The sequence below is a fragment of the Neurospora tetrasperma genome, assembly GCF_000213175.1.
Source record: "Neurospora tetrasperma FGSC 2508 unplaced genomic scaffold NEUTE1scaffold_81, whole genome shotgun sequence".
Classification (NCBI taxonomy): domain Eukaryota; kingdom Fungi; phylum Ascomycota; class Sordariomycetes; order Sordariales; family Sordariaceae; genus Neurospora; species Neurospora tetrasperma.
In genome coordinates this window covers 9,383,598-9,401,346 of record NW_009799179.1, presented here as the reverse complement: position 1 = coordinate 9,401,346, position 17,749 = coordinate 9,383,598, and the positions used below count along the sequence as shown (strand labels likewise).

The 17,749-nt window shown below is 38.9% G+C and overlaps 3 protein-coding genes across 3 annotated transcripts; 1 reads left to right on the top strand and 2 right to left on the bottom strand.

The window, feature by feature from the left end:
• Positions 1-6,975: 6,975 nt before the first annotated feature.
• On the top strand, positions 6,976-7,125 carry NEUTE1DRAFT_52315 (uncharacterized protein; the record flags this gene model as incomplete). The annotated part of the gene is made up of 1 exon (XM_009857654.1): positions 6,976-7,125. A coding segment is annotated over one exon (150 nt), but the record flags the coding sequence as incomplete, so codon positions are not given.
• Positions 7,126-11,389: 4,264 nt separating this feature from the next.
• NEUTE1DRAFT_143459 (uncharacterized protein) lies at positions 11,390-12,429 on the bottom strand (the record flags this gene model as incomplete). The annotated part of the gene is made up of 3 exons (XM_009858983.1): positions 11,390-11,900; positions 12,007-12,256; positions 12,339-12,429. 3 exons carry the CDS (start codon positions 12,427-12,429, stop codon positions 11,390-11,392), a joined length of 852 nt encoding a protein of 283 aa, XP_009857285.1.
• Positions 12,430-12,783: 354 nt separating this feature from the next.
• NEUTE1DRAFT_134023 (uncharacterized protein) lies at positions 12,784-17,459 on the bottom strand (the record flags this gene model as incomplete). Its single annotated transcript, XM_009858982.1, has 4 exons — positions 12,784-13,219; positions 13,384-15,264; positions 15,319-15,918; positions 15,996-17,459. The coding sequence occupies 4 exons, from the start codon at positions 17,457-17,459 to the stop codon at positions 12,920-12,922; spliced, it is 4,245 nt and encodes a 1,414-aa protein (XP_009857284.1).
• Between the last annotated feature and the right edge of the window lie 290 nt (positions 17,460-17,749).

Here is a 17,749-nt window from a genome sequence, read left to right as displayed (position 1 = left end):
ATCTAAGGTTTGAGCTAACCATAATTCTGCGTATACCACTCTGAGGATGCGAGCTTGTACATCCGTGCTCACCGGTATACGGTGTAAGAGTGATTCAGCGTCTTTATAGTAACCAAGTTCCGAATAAACGGATAAAAGCTGAATGCAGCTTCGAAACGTCAACGTCGTCCAACCGTTTTTTTGGAGAGCAATCGGTTGAAGGAGGGCTAATGTGGCTTCAAACTTTCCTTGAAACCGGTGCAGTTTCCCCTTGAGGTAATCTATCTTGAAGTCCGTTTGGGAAGGTTGAGTGGCATAAACGGGCGGTAGTAGAGCCTCTAGCTGCTTTTCCGCTTCGTCTAATTTTCCCCGCTCTATCAAGGCTTGTGACGATAGAATGACGAATTCTGCAAATTGTATCTTGTTCTTCGGAGGCGGTGGTAGTTGAGGTATGTTGCCCCTGATTATATCGAGTTCGATTTTCCTTAGTTGGATGTTGATCGTCCAAAATTCCGACGCTTCGTATTTAGACGCTAGTTCTTCAGCGAGGTGAACGAGTTCGAGCTTGGTTACTATATTGCCGAAGTTCGACGCTGCTAGGCAAACCCCGATAATATAGTGGATGTTCGTCTTGCTGCATTGATCGAAAAGATATTTCTTCGAAGCGTGAGCCTCTATGAAATGTTGGACTAGGTAATAGTACGATTGGCCACGCCCTAGAAAACTGGATTATAAATTAGTACAGAGAATAAAAATTCGTTAGGAAAGGAAATCCAATACATACTCTTCTTTGGACTTATCAGTTGGGTACGTATGAGCAATAAAGAGAAGGGCTTTCAGTTCATATGTACGCAGACAGGAAGTGTCGATCAAATCTCGGTGGATTACGTCTCTCGATGTCTGGTTGAGCTCAAAATTATGGTTCGACCACCGCAATTGATTCGCAACAATAGGTGTCGACTTCGGCGTAGCTTTAATAGCTGTGGTCCTGTTTTGGGTCTTGGTTTGGGTGACGAGCTTCTCCAAGAGCGAAACCAACACTTCCTCAGTTGGGATGTGCAAGTATGAGAAAACTTGTTCCTTAATGTTACTCCCATCCTCAGACAAAAGCTCGGAGAAGGAAAAACCCCGGTGCAGGAGATCGCCATCTATACCTCTCTCAGGCAAGCATGTCATTAAACGTAACAGCTCCTTACCAGCGTCCCAACAAGCTGGGCAGGATCGCGTATGACGTAGTAACGAAACCCTATGTTGGTAAGAGTTACTACAATAGCACGAATATTGTTCAGAATGAATTGAGGGGCTAGAAGTTTGCATGTTGTCGGATGTGGAAAACGATGTACGACCAAAGGGTTGATGTTGAAGAAGCGGGGTGAAGTAAGAAAGAGCCGTATACGTGGCAGATTATGTACGGGCCTCGGAAAGCGACTCGAATCACGTGCAATGACCCGATTGGAAATTAGGTAGAGTAGGAAGTTTGTGTTACCTATCCTTTTGGAACATAGCTTAGGGGTGTAGTAGTCCGCCAGCGCCGTGACACTAACAATAGAATAAATATCGATAGAAGGGAATACGAGCGGGAATTTATACAAATGCAACTAATTTAATATCCTCCTAATATTAGCAGCCGCCGTAGCCACAGTGAACTACTTACTATACGCCGAGCTTTAAGCCTATATGTAGGCTGTTAACCCCGTACTCTCCAACTCACTTTCGACATCGCCTACATAGGCCAACTGCGCCCACACCCTCCAGTGGAGAATACCAAAATGAGCAATTCCCGTTGCTATGTCCTTAATACTAGCTTCCTCGCGGGGATCCCTATTGCTCGACGAGCTAGACGAAGTTGAAGCGCTCGTAGTAGGTTTATTGCTACTGGGGCAGGAGGAGGATTTGGTCGAGCTGGCAAGTTGATGTGTACGCCAGAACGTCCCCGCAGCTCGGCGCCAGTGCAGATTCTGGTGGCCCCTAGTAGCAAGGGCAACAATAATTCCAAACGTATCTCGTTCTTGCTTTGGGTGGACAAACAACACTGTTAGCCAAAATGATGAAAAGAAAAACTTGACATACTGCACCTAAGATTCGCTGGTCGTCACCGACGCCTCGGTTAGAAGACCATTCCTAATTGGTTCCTAGTATGTAGTTAATCGCCGAGTTTGATGAGAGCGTGGCAACGTTGGTAGTTAACGGTACTGTATAGCATACAGTATTATATGTATTGAATATCACCAATATGTTAAAAAAATCTATTAGGTACGTACTCTTTAACTATATTTACTCAGTTATATAGCTCTATATAAAGTAAGTTTATAATAAGATAAGGAATTCCTATAAAGGGATTCCTTTGTATAGCAACCTTCGGCTCGCCTTTCCTACTTTAATATTAAAGTACCTAAGACTATTCTATTTATTTGAAATCCCTTTATAAATATATATTATTTATACCTTTAAAGTCCTACTATATAACTATCTTTTTATATATAGAAAGACTAAATACTATTTACCTCGTTATCTACCCTTATAAATTATTCGGAATAGCTCATAATTGTATTTCTATATTACTTAATTCGATTAGTTTCTATATTTTTATTTGTACGACCAAAACACTTTACTAAAAAATAATAATTTTGCCGCTCAGGAATTCTTAAACAGTACGACTAGGATTTCCTATAAATAATAGGTATAACGGCTCGTTTTCTAATATTAATAGAAAATTATACTAATAGAGGGTAAGGATAATAACAAGAGTAGAATTGTTAGTGGTCGGTTAAACCTACTCCAATTTTTAGAATGCGCTATTATACCTACTATTTATAACATAATCCTAATTTGGCTTATAAAAAAGAGGTAATAATAATAGCGAAAGTAAATCTTTTAGAGGTTGGCTAAGCCTACTCCAGGGTTAAGAAATATTTTATTATATTTACTATTAAATAAGAGTTATCGAAGGGGATGAAAAGGAGGATATAAGAATAGTCTCTCCCTCTTTTATTAAATTGATTATCCTATTTAAATAGATTAAAACTATTGTTCGTTATACATTAGCTACTCCCTTTAACCTATATTAAATAATATTAAAAATATTATTGTTATATCTTTCTATAGCGCCTCCCTTAGCCCGTTGAAGAATAATACTATAAATACTAAAATTAACTATTACTTCTTCAAGGAACTATAGAATTTAATAAATATAATAAATAATACCCTAAAGTACTATTAAAACTATAAAAGAAGCTCATTGATATATTTATAATCCTTACTATACTTCTTATATATTCTAGGTATATATAAGTAAAGTTTTATATAAATAATTCAAATTCAGATTTAAACTTAAGATAGAAAGTATAGTAGTTTCTCTCTAAATATAAATATATCTTTCGTCTTCAGCTTTAATAAGTGAAAATCTATAAGACCATCTAAATCTTTTCTTTCATTTAAATATTAATACTATTACTTAAAGCCGAACTTACTTAAATAGAATAGTATTATTACTTACCCCTCTCTACTATAATATTCGTCAACGTTAATTATTATAATTAACTACTTTTCTTTAAGGGAGTAAAAGCGCAGCGATAAATATATATAGCTATTTTTATACTAAAATAGTACAAATATTTATATAGTAATAACTAGATTAATAAGCCTAGCGTCACAATTTCTATAGATTTTAGACGTTAATAATATAATTAACGGTCTAGTATACGACTTATTTATCTAGTATAGTGCGTAGGATATCTTTATACTATATTTATTTTATTGCTATTATTAGGTAGGTAATAATAAGGTAGTTGTAGAAGTATACAGTACGGTATATTTAATGAATATGAAGGAAATGTGGAACATTAAAATTATTAGAAATTATATTATCCTAACGATTTAAATAAGTTATAGTATACTCCCTATAGAATTTACTATCCTACCCTGCTAGTATATATTTAATATATTAAATTTACTAGTTAGTATCCCTATATAATAAAGTATAGAGGCTTATATAATTCTATTTCTTCGAATAGTATTAATATGCTTATTATTAGCCCTAACTTTGCTATTAATTTAGTAAGTATACTTATGACCGCCGGATACGAAGAGCTCTTTAGGATTAATACCCTTAACAAAAATAATTAGATAGAGTTAAAGATTAGTAATACAAGTATTATAGTACTAAGCAATAGAAACGAGAGAAAGGAAGTTTATATTCTAATTGCTTTTGCGTTTAATAATAAAACGCCCAGCTTTAGAGTATATAGGAAGTATGGTAAGGATTATAAATATACTAATTAGCCTTTTTAATAGTGTTAATAGTACTTTGGGGTATTGTTTACTATACCTATTAAATTCGATAGTTACTAGGAGAGTATAACGAATAATCGTCTAATCTACCTAAATAAAATAATTAAAAGTAGTAAATTATCTAACAATCTAAATTCTCCAATCGTTCCTTTATACTTCGTGTTCCTAACTATAATAGTCCGACTTATTAATTATAAGTTGGCTCATCTTTATAAGCCTAGCCTACTTCTATAAGCCTAAGCCCGCTTATAAGCCTCACTTCCCTATTATAGTTATACTACCTAGCCTTTACATAGCGGTTGTATACCGGTTGTATACTAGTGGCTTAATTAGTCCATATCCTTCGCTTATAATTCGTAATAGAGACGCTAACTTTGTAATAGATTTTGGTATAATTTATAGTTTTAATTATAAGTTTGGAATTATTAGAATCAGCTTTATTAGCGCTTATATATATTAATATAATTTCGTCCTACCCCCTTCCTACTTTCGATCTATCTATCTATTTATTTATTTATATATTTTTGTTTGCTAATTACCAAATAGCGTCCCAGTACTTTGGTTAGTTATATATATAATCTATATTATATAATAGGTATAATAAACCTCGTTTAAGTTTAATATTTCAATCATTCCCTCCTCTATTTAAGTACTGAAATTAGTAATTATATAGTAGAAAATCCTTTTTAGTAGTTAGAAGGATTTATTTAGAAGCTCTTATAACCTTATTAACCTATTCATTAGAAATGATAAAAAGTATAGTTAACCGTTAGGGATAATTAAAATATCCGTATTAAATTACTTTATTTTTAATAGGTTAATAGGTTAATTATCCTTGATTGGTCGAAGTATTTATTGAGATTAACTTTAATTAAAAGGTTTTATTCTATTTAGGGATTGCCTACCTTTTTGATAACTAATTCCTCTTTAAACTTAATTATTTATTTATTTAACTATTCTTTACAGATTTTAAAAAACTGCCCTAAATAGTCGGACGGAGCTCCGGGACCTAGTAGGTCCTTATTATTTATTTTATTTTAAGAAATAACTTTAAAATAATTAGCCCGTTTTTAAAGTCTTCTAACTCTCTATTAAATAGCTATTCCTATTCTTACAGCTTTATAGAATCCAATAGAACCATAGAAATCTCTAGCTCCATTGCGGGTAAAAGAATTATAGGCTTCTTATAGACTTTAATTACTACTAATTTAATTAATTCAACTAAGCGTTAAAATACTATAAGAATTATATCCGAATCTAGAAATATCTAATAGAACCATATAAACGTTAGTATAAAAGATTATAACCGGGTAAAAAAAATATAATATAAATATAAATAAAAAGGTAGTATTTAAAATTGTGGATTAATATATTTCCTTTAATTATCCAAAGCTATTTTTCGATATCCGTATAATACTAACCTACCAATAGGGATTCTATAGCCGCTAATTATCCAATTTTTGTTTAGGTAGCAATATATTATACGCAACCTTATTTAAAATTTCCAACATCTTTCCAATTTTAAATATAATTCTACTATACTAAATGGCGCTTTTAACTTTTTAGTCAACCCTTCTAATTTATTAATATATATTAATATAATAACTAACTATCGATACCTAATAATCATTCTTACAATAATATATACTTTCCAAATCTAATTTAGAATGTACAAAACCCTTTCTAGATATTTAAGATATTAAACTTTTAATCTAAAAGATTAAAAATAATTTAAATACGCGTATTGTAAATATACCCTTAGTTAATAAAGGCTTGAACATATACGTAAATAAATTATAATATTATTAAATATTAATAATTAGGAGTTAAGGAAGTTAAACCGAACTTACTCCTACCTAGGGTATTTATATCCAAATATACAATAAATTAAATATAATTACTCGCCTAGTTCGTAGTAATATTAATATACCCGACTTTAATAGGGCTCTAATCGAACAATAGACTTCTGAAATTTATTTTAAAATAGCTGTCTATAACTTATTATATTCAAAACCAAATACTTAAACTTTTCGGCTATTATATTTTTGTATACCTATTCAATACCCAAGCGCAAATTTTACTATACTTTCTTAAAACCTAAACGGTTGCTAACTCTTTATTTTTTAAAAGGTGGAAGGAGAGACTAATATATAGAAGGCTCTCAATTATAATTATAAAATATTGAAACGTTTTTTTTCTACAGGTCTTCTATCCCTCTTTATCCTATATATTATAAGAATTAAGGCGCAATTAATATATTTATATTAATTTCTCGTCCTAAATTAATTAGCTTATATTCGTATTATTCTACTCAATTATAATCTTTTATATAATTTTCCTACCGAGTATTTTTTCAATTGGCTATTTAAATTTAAATTAGATTCCCTTTCTATAGCCGTTGCCCTAATACGCAAGTTCTAAATATATATCCTAAAATCTAAAATCAAAGCTACAATTTGCGAAAAAAGTAATATAATTAGATAAGAAGACAACGAAGAAACAATAAGCCGCGTTACATTAGCAGCAAAATAATCTCTTTTATATACAATACCGTATATATTCCCGCCTAATATACAATATATTCCTACTAAGTATTTTCCATCTCTCTACCGCTTTATCCTCGAATATAGCGATTTCAGCGTCTATAATATAACTATTACTAAGAGGGAAAATAGAAAGCCTCTTATTACTTCTTTATTTAATTAGGAGACGGGATATATATATCCTACAATTTTATCGGATCCTTTAATAGTAATTAATCCTATCAACCTAATTACGGATAAGGATGGCGAACTTAGTATTATATATATACCGGAGGACCCAACATCCGACGAATTTAATATATATATAGAATAAATATATTACTATATTTAAATAAAATTAGTATATCCGCAATTCTTATTTTCATTTACTATCTTAATTAAACTCTAGACCAACAATCTAATCTTTATATTTATCTAGTATAGAAATTATATCGGGAGGCGCCAAACTATAAAATTGCTATACAAGCCGGTAGAGACCTTCGCCATTTATAGTTTATATTATAAAATTAGCGTAGGGGAAATTCGGAAGAATTCTTCAGTACCCTAGGAGCGTAAGCTAAGGAGTGTATAAAAGAGCTTAGAATAGAAGATATAGAGTAAGATACCGCTTAATTAAATTTCTCAACCTACCTTCCGTAACTATAGTACTAGAATATAAAATATTTACTCTAGCTGTAGCAACTAGAATATTAATAATAGACAGGGTTACTTCTTTAGCGAAATAGTCACTAGTCCTATCCACTTTTTAACTACTGCTAGCTATTAAAAAAACGCTACTTTATCCAGGGCCTAAGCGGACATCCTATTCCACACAAAAATCGTAGAGATATATTATATCTTTTAAATCCGTTATTACTTATTATCTTCAACTGCGCAAATATATAAGCATAAACCTATTATAATACGGGAGCTAATAGGAATAATTCTAAGGACTAGACATTCGAAGGTTAAAGTGAGGATTTAATACTAATATAATGAATATATAGCGGAAACTGACCTAGATTATTTAAATATCTTTTAATAGTAACGAATAGAAGTAAAGTCCAAAGACAATATATTAGGATATTTTAAAATATATTAGGATTGGACTCTCTTTAATACTTTTATCAATACTCTTCTACTTACTTTAGTTTTACCTTCCAACTTCCTTTTATTTTAAAATACTCTACTCAATCAAGAACCCCATCTAAGTTTAACAAGGGCGGTAAAAAAAATCTTTATAGCTTAGAATTATAATTATTCTAGCTTAGGATCGTTCTAGCTCAGGATCGTTCTAGCTCAGGATCGTTCTAGCTCAGGATCGTTCTAGCTCAGGATTATTCTAACTTAGGATCGTTCTAGCTTATTATTATACTAATTTAAATTCGAAGGCCTATTGCCTAATCCTAAACTCGAATCTAAATATAAAGGAAGGCGGTTAAATACAAAAGTAAAAGCCTAAATACACTTATAATTTCTTAAACCGTTCTAACTAAGGATTGTTCTAATTAAGGATCGTTCTAGCTTAGGATTATTCTAGCTTAGGATTGTTCTAACTCAAGATCGTTCTAATTTAGGATCGTTCTAACTTGGGATTATTCTAACTTAGGATTATTCTAGCTCAAAATCGTTTTAATTTAATATTATTCGTAATTGAGGATTATTCTAATCTAAAATCGTTCGAACTCAGGATTGTTCTAGTTTAGGATCGTTCTAATTTAAGATTGTTTTAAATTTAAATTATTCTAGCTTAAGATCAAAATCCTATACTTAACTTTATCAAAGTATTTTTATACTAATAAAATAATTAGGTATAAAAGGCAGTTGAATATAACCAAAAACGGGGATCGAATAGAAGGGTACTTACTATAAGAGAGTACTTATAGTAAACAAAAGAGTATTATAATAGAACGGGCCCACCTTAAAGTACTACGGCTGATATTAAAACCGCATTGGCTAATACAGTACTTAAAATAATTGTCCTATATAAATAAGAAGCGACGCTTAGATATTAAGTGAATATAATACGTAAAATATAATTATATAATAAAACTTAGGATTTAAACTAATTATCATATTATATATTAAATATTATATAATAGAACTTCTATTATATATGAATATTATATAACTCCCTTAGAAATTCGCTTTAATATTAATATTAAATTCTATACTAATAACTTCTCTAAAGTCTCTATTATAGATATAGCGACTAAAAATAGATATAGACTTATACCAAAGAGTAATCTCAAAATAGATTCGGTCCTCCGTTAGTAGGAAAAACCTATGTTTAGCTTTACTAAAGTATTTTTATATTAGTGAAATAACCAAATAATAGTAGTAATTCTATAATTCCACTTTTTTATTAAGCGCCTAAATAATTCCTATTTTAATTAGAAAAAACTTACAAATTCCTAGAACTAATTATAGTAAGTTTAATTATAAAAATATTAAAGAATACTTTAGTTATATAGTTCTTAGAAATATATTATAATTAGCAAGTAAGGATATACAGAAAGAGAATTCGGTTAAATTCGTAAACGTATTAAAAAAAAATAAAAATAATATTAAAGATAATATTGAGAATATAATTATAATAGAGAGTCTACTAATATTAGGGTTATATTATCTAACTGTAAGCGAAGTTATTGCGTCCCGATAGTTTAATTAGCCTATATATTCGCTTAAATTTGTAATAAAAAGACATTAAAATATAGTATTTTCTTTAAATTATAAAGGAGTATAGGGTTCTATATTATTATCTTATTAAGCGCGAAATAATTGGTGGCTTCCTCCCAATTATACACCAATTACTGAAATACTATTTCTTTTTTTAAGCTAGGTATTTATAGACCTAAAAGATTTAAAGTGCTAAATTAATTACCTAGGTTAAATAAAGGCTGTAACTTTCCGTTATAAGTCTATAAGATTAATAATAGTACACTAGCAACCGGCGTAGTAATTTATACTATTTATAGGAATATAGCGTGGGTAGGGCTACAAATTGTAGTAAGCCGGTACATTAAAACCAATCTATTTTAAATTAGCCAACTCTAAATCCGCTTATTATAAGAAAAAAAAGAAGGGAAGTAAAGCGAAGAAATAAATATTATATAACAATTAAAAATCGATATAATCTTCCTCCCCTTTACCTCGTAGTTACTCGTAGAATAATTTCTCTATCTAATCGAAAATATAATTGTATTTAAATCCCTTTATTCGAAAGAGGTAGTTAAAAATCTGATGAAGGTACAAATAGTTCAGTTTATTATTAAAACTTTAAAACCGGAATAAATTTAACTAACCTCTTAAACCTCCACTCTTACCTTAATCCTAACTCTCTATTATAGGGTTATAACTACCTATATGATATATATTTTAATATTTATTAGTAAGCGAATATCGTCCAATCTTTTATAAATTCAATTATATAAGTATATATATCCTATCCTATTATACTCTTTTCTACGTATTTAAGTAATATAATTAGGATTATTCCATAAGTAGTAGGTATAACGGTTCGTTTTTCGAGTTTAGCGTACAAATTAGAATAATTTTAAGCTGGAACAATCCTAAATTAGAACAATCTTAAACTAGAACGATTCTAAGGCAATTATAAACCAGAACGATCCTAAACTAGAATAATCCTACGCTAGAACGATCTTAAACTAAAACAATCCTAAGTAAAAACTATTCTACAAAATACTAGAACAACCCTAAATAATAGAATAATTATTATAGCGCTAATTAACTACTATACTACTAAACTATATTCTAAAAGGATATAAATAACTAAAACTAACAATTTGGTTATTTAAATAATTTTATATAATTGCGACGGGTAACTAAACCATTACAATAATAATAAAATAGAATAATCCTAAACGAAAATAACCCTACACCTTTCGTTTTAGAAATATAATAAAATGCGCTAAGGCTTTAGAATATTAATATATATCCTTTATAATATTTATAAATCTTTCTTAAAAAATAGTAAAAATAAATACTTAGGGGTAAGAATAACCTATTACTAAGGTTAAAATTTACTAAAAAGTTTCTCGCAAATTAAAGTATAGGAAGAAGTAGGTCTTATTAGTTAACGTTCTTAGTCCGTTTCAAACGGAAAGGGACCGTTAGCAACTCGGGAGCTGGGGGTTCTATTTTCTACCCCCCATACGTAACCAAATGTACACTTTTCTACCCTTGCCACTCTTTCGCGTAAGAAGACTAATCGCCTAACTAGTAATTGGGTCGGTGACGACCAGCGAATCCCAGGTGTTGTATGTCTTTTTTTTTCTTTTTCAGAATTTTTTTTTTTGGCCGTTTTTCCTTGTTTCTCTTGATATGTAGTTCCTTCTGGTCCGTCCTCCTTATGGCACACAAGTCATCTGGGGCTGTTGGTGCTGTTTCCCTAGGTACCTACCTAGGAAACATTTGCCGAACATGATGATGGCGAAACTTGGAAGATGGGTAGCAGGAGGAAAGAAGATGGATAACGAGAACTAACTCGAGAGAAGGTACCAGTTGCCGTTTGCTCCCACTTTGGCCTTCAAATACCTCAAAACCACATACCTCAAAACCCCCTATGACAGCAACCACTAAACAGCAAACTCATGTTCCCAAAAAGCCAAAAACCTCTCAACTTCCACTTCTACCTGCTCATTACCCCCCGAAGCTAGCGCCATTGCGTTCCTGATTTGTTCTTTCCCCTCTGGCGTCTCGACTAGCTCTAGGAGATCTCGGAGGCCGGGGAAGTTTCTGAAGATTGGACCGCTGAGGATTGCGCATGATTGAGGGGAAAGAGGGTGAAAGAGTATATAAGAGCGGGCCCGGTTGCGGTGGGTGGCGGTGGGGACGGTGCAGAGCGGGAGGAGGGTGTCTCTGCTGGGGATGGAGGTGTTGACGTAGGGTGCTACTGGGTGGTGATAGATATTTGGGTGGTGGTGAGCGTGGGTAGTTGGAGGGATTGGGATGTGAGCTTGTGCCGGTGCTGGAGTAGAGGATGGTGGTGGTTGTTGGAGGGAAGAGAGGAGTGATGGGAGGTCTGCAGGGTGGGAGATGGGGAGGATGGGGATGGAGGAGAGGGGTGGGTTTTGAGTTGAGAGGAGACTGTAAAGTTGTTCGTTAGTTGCCTGGCTTCATTATGTGATTTGTTGAGGTCATGATGTCAGAAAACAGAACCGAAAAAGCAGGGGACCAAAAAATGGAGACGTACCTAATCTGCAACTTCATGAACCCCTCCATCCCCTTTTCCTTTCCTTCCTCGTCGGTCTCAAGCGCATAAACAATCTTTGCCTGCGAAGCATCACTTCGATCCGAGCGACAGAAATCATATAATCCGCCGATCCACTGCATCGTCCTTGCCTTGCCGACATCAACAGCCGAGTATAACAGAAGACGCAGGACCCGATAACTATTTCCGCTGGGAACCATGAGGGTGATGTCGTTGTAGCGCAGCTCAGTCTCTGTTGGAAGGGAACGAAGGCTGTCAGTGGTACTGAATGATGATTGGCATGGGAAAGAATGAAGAAGGAACGAGGAATGTACCTTGCCACTGCCCTCCTGGCTGATGAAGCAGCTGAAAGACGACTTCGGTCCATGCGGGTCTTTGTCTGAGGTCCGAGGATAGCAAGTTCATGGTTGTTGTTGTTGGGTGGTGGTAAGGGAACACTGGGTGGGAAAGGATGGGGGAAAGTTCAGTTGGATGTGAAAGAGGGTATCGTGGGATGTGATGCTGCCTACGGTTTGCAATGTCAGAAAATGGCCCATCGTACGATGCCTGGAATGTTCTTTCCTATCTTCCATTCAACTGAAGGACATTCATCGCTCCTTCCTCGGATGATTAGAGTAGCGTATATTCGCTGAAAAGTCTTGAGGCGCACCTGCCTCCAAGTTCCTGACGATGGTGTACCTTTACCTCTGAGCCCGGGATCCAGGTTTGCCAACTATAGGTAGTTTCCATCGCTAAAAGTTTGCTGAGAAAAGCGATGATAGACAAGTAGGTACCTTATCTTTCCCAACTCTTGTTTCATTCCATTTCTTTCCTGTCCTTGCTCTGAACTAAGGTACTTACATACCTCTACCCACACTCACCTAACCTAACCTAACCTAACCTAACCTAACCAACCCTATTCCTCCCCTTTCATCCTCCCTTGTCCATGCCCTTGTCCATGGCCTTGTCCTGTTCCTCCTCTGACTGGTAATTTATGCCCTCCCGATCCCGACGATGTTCCCGACTGTTGTAATGTCTGTTGCTGCTGTTGCTGCTGCTGCTGCTGTTGCTGTTGATGTTGCTGCTGCTGAGAAGAAGAAGAAGGCATGGTCGGTACCGGAACGCCGTCCACAAAGGAAATGACTGGCTCGGCAAAGGCTTGGAAAGATGGTTGGCCTGTTTCGGGGTGGGTGGGGAAGAGGGATTCGATTAGGTTCTGTATGGTGTTGTTAGTGATTATCCGCTTGAAGAGCATTGAAGAGATGAGATGAGATGAGAGGGGGATAGAAAGATGAGAGAGAGATGAGTGGGTAATGAGTGGGTGATGAGAGTAAAAGACACAGGGGTGGAAGAAAAAGGAACAGAAGAAGAAAAACATACCCAATCAACATTTATCCCACCACCTATCGTCCCGCCCGCATTTCCTCTGCCTGACCCTCCTCCTCCACTACCACCAGTAGCACCAGCAGCACCACGACTGCTGCTGCTATTACTTCCACCATTACCTCCACCACCACCACCCTCATTTCCATTCCCATTACCAGCAATAGAGGCACTAGAACCCCCACCCCCAACAACACTCCCATTCCTCCCCCCTCCTGGTTGCCCACCTACTTGCCCCCCTCCATGACCATGACCATGAGCATGATTCACCACACTCCCCCCATCGCTACTACTACTGTTCTCCGGACTCCCCGGGTTATTACTATTCCCAGGCGGCAACCCCCAAAGGACAGCGCCGTCCGAGACCCCTGCGTACACCATGTTGGGTGGCGGCATGTTGTTGTTGTTATTGTTGGTGTTGGTATTGTTGTGCCAGTGGGGTTGTTGAGAGGGGGGCCATTGGTTTTGTTGATGATGCTGCACGTGTACATGGGACTGGTGATGTTGCTGCTGCTGCTGTGGGTGCTGCGGGTGGTGTTGGGATTGTAGGTGTTGGGAATGTTGCACTTGGTGGTGGTGGTGCTGTTGGAGGAGGAGCAACTGTTGTTGTTGCTGCTGTTGCTGTTGATGGTGGTGCTGTTCGGCCGGGGAGAGAGAGCCGTTCATGCTTGAGTTTGGAAGAGAGAGGATGTTGATGGAAGCCATGGCTGCGGCGGCGGACATGGACATGGAAGAGGATGGAGGCATGGTGGGTGTTTGGAGGCCGGGTTCCTGTTTGAGAACTAGGGGTTGTTGCTGCTGCTGCTGTTGTTGCATCATCATTTGTTGTTGTTGATGGTGATGATGATGCTGAGCCTGCTGATGAGCGTCATACGACTGCTGCTGCTGCTGCGACGACGTCTGCATCATCATCGGTGTCGGCGGCGGAGGCGATTCCTTAATGGCCTGCTTGCCCGGCACCGCCCTGACCAAGTTCGTCGGGGCCCGCATCTTGCGCATGCTCGTGTACACGCTCGTCTTGCTCATGATCTCAGTCAAGATCCTCAAACTCTTGTCCTGTCTCGGCATCTCGCACTCGAGCTGGAAGACCCAGTCCAGACACGCCCAGATGCGATCGGCCTTGGTGTTGTTGGGCCGATAATAAATCTCGGTCGCGAGCAAAAGCGCGATTTGGTACTGCTGGTAGGCACCCAGGTACCATGCCCAGTCGCGGAACTCGGGCGTGGTCTCAAGGGCGATGGAGTGCTCGATGATCAGGATGCCGCTTTCGACTAGCAGCCCGTTCAGGCGCTCGGGTAAAGGGTGGGCCGTGTTGCTGTGGTAGGGGTGCAATACCATGGCGTGGAGTCGGTAGATGAGCAGGTTCATGACATATCGGGCGTATCGTTGGATGGGAACCCGGTCGTCTAACAAGGGTGTGTACTTTTCCACCATGCGCTTGCGGAAGTTTTCGATTTTGGCAATGACAGGCGTGAGATCCATCTTGCGGGCCTCGAGCTTGCGGCGGTCCGACCAGATGATGCGCATCATCTCGTTGACTTCGAAGCGCATGATGGTCAGCAGGGATGAAGTCCATTGGTGGTCTTGTGGGACGACAGGGTAGCCGGGATGGTTGACGAAGGCGTCTTCTTCGCAGTTTAGGGGAAGGCGGGTGTCATAGTCGTCTCGTCGGATGGTGGGCTTGGGACCTTGAGCTTCGCAGGTCCGGATGTCGAGGAAGCAGAGCTGGTGCCAGATGAGTCTACGGACGTGGGTTTCCAAGGGGTTGAGACCAAAGGCTTCACCGTCCCGATGGAGGCCCATGCATTCGGCCATGCGGACGGCGGCGCCGACGAGGACGGAGTGAGCCCGGGAGACTTCTTCTCTGCAGAGGGGTATCTGAACGTCGTTAGCCTGCCTGTATGCTACCCTTTTTCTCGGATGACAACTCACCATGTACATGACAAAAGCCTGTAGTGTCTCGACCTTGGTCGTCCTCAAAAAGTTGGCCCTCGCCAGCGCGCTCTCCGTCCCAATCTTCATCTTCTCCAGCAACTGCGTCTTGTACCACCCAAATTCCCTCTGCACCTCCTCCTCCTCCATGCTCACACAGGCACTGAACCAGGCAGCAAATACCACCGCCTGCACCGACGCCCTCGGCTCGATGTTGTTGAGCACCTCCAGCCAGAACCCGTCATACAGGGTCTCGAAGGATTGCTTGTGGACACATCGAGCAATGGGGTGCACGGCGGCAAAGTATCGAGCCACGAGCCCGTCACCGATGAACTTGTCTGGCAGGAAGTGGATGAGCGAAGGGGGGTGGCCAGTTTGCCCAAAGAAGAAGCCGCTGGTAGGAGGAATGTATGCCGCACTAGGACGGAGGAAGTCCGGGACGTGTTCGGTTACGTTTCCGTCTTGGTCGATTATGGCGTGGTATCCTGGGATGTTGTTGGCATCCGCGTAGCTCATGTCTGTGTCTACCTGCTGCTGCTGCTGCACCCCGTTTGGGTTGGACGCGTTCCCCATACGAGGACTTCCAATGCCGACTTGGATCTGTCATCATCGTGATAGTCATCAGTATCTTTCCCCTTCAAGAATAACATCGCAAACATCAAAAGACAGAAACTCACCTCCTCCGCCAACCTAGGCCTACTCATCCCCCCAATCCTTTCCGTAATCCTCATCTTACCCACCTGTATCCCCAAATCAATCACATCATCCGTCTCATTCTCATCATACGCCACATCATTCGTCACCAACGGCGTAATCTCCAAGTCTTCCTCTCCCTCTTCATGTTCTCCCCCTTCTCCCTCTGCCCCGTCGTAATCTTCTCCCTCTCCATCATCCCCGTCCCCATCCCCATCCCCCTCCCCATTTCTATTTCCATCTCCCCCCCTTTTTCCTCTTATGCTATTATCCCCCCAAGTAGAAACACCACTCCCCCTCCTCCTCCCCCCCACACCCATTATCCCACCCATTCCCATCCTGATCCCTTCTCCTCTATATCCACCTGAAGAAACAGAAGCAGCGCCCTTGGCAACATCCCTCTCCAACGCCCGTTCCAAGGACCCAACCTGCTCTTTGATCTCTGTTAATCGCATCTGGGAAGCTTCGTCGAGTTTGGGGCCTAGGTAGAGACACTCGCGATTGAACTTTTGGCAGTTGACGCACGGTTTGCACTTGTTGCATTTGAGTTTGCGCCGACGACATTCGAGGCACGAGGTGATCATGCGCATGCGTCGGCGAATGGGTTTTTGGCCCCCGGTGTGTTGGATTTGGGAGGGATGTTGGGAGAGAGGGCGGTGTGGGCTGTTGGATAGAGGTAGGGTACTGGTTAGGCTGGACATACTGGATATGGGTATGGGTACCATAGATATGGGCATGGACATGGAAATGGGCATGTTGGGGAGAGGGGGGAGGTTGTTGGGGGGGTAATTGGTGGGCATTCCGGCGGAAATGCCCGTGGCGATGGACATGATGTTGTTGTTATTGTTGTTGTTGTTCATTTGGGCGGATGAGGTGATGATGGGTTGTTGACTGCTGCTGCTGTTGCTGCTGCTGCCCATTCCGGATCCAATGCCGCCTAGTAGCCCGTTTATATTTCCTGCCCCGACTCCAAGCATTCCCATGTCGAGACCCATGCTGGATGGTCCGGGCCCGTAGAGGTTGTTGCTGCTGTTGGGGTCAAGACTTCGTGGAGTGGACATCGGGGTGACCATCTGGTCGTCGTCTAGCGTGGCCGTGGTTATGGACGAGGCGACACTTGTTCGTCGGAAGGTACTTTGCTGCTGATGTGCGTTTGACGGTGGGAGGGAGGATATACCGCCCATGATTGTTGATGACATGCTCACGGAAGGAGGTATGCTAGTTGGATAGGCTTGTTGTTGTTGATTAGCTGCTGACGTTGAGGAAACGGCGTGTTGTTGATGCTGATGATGCTGGATATGTTGTGCTCCTGTCGTCTGCGATGCCATTGAAACCGGTACCGCAGTCATCGATCGAGGATGAGGGTGAGTTGTAGTATGTGGCTGTCGATTACTGTGATCTTTTGTTGTGTTCATGGTATTCGTCGGCATGCCGTTCGCTGTGGCCATTCTTCGACGGCCGCCTTATTTTGTTCGCCCCCCTTGAATTAGGCAAATGTATATCCTGGTATCGTGAAATCACGTTATTGGTAGAGTTTGCTTGTTTTCTTTTTTTCGTTGTTTGATTTAAGGTGGCTCTTATGCGAAAAAATTATCGAGTGGCTTCATTGTTTGTCCCTCAAGGGGCGAACTAGGCAATCAGCGGTTCAGACTCGAAGGGGCTTTGGCGATCTCCTATATCCTATTCCTGATCTGATTCTCGGCCGCAGCCGCGGTTTGTGTCGATTTTCTTCTTGCGA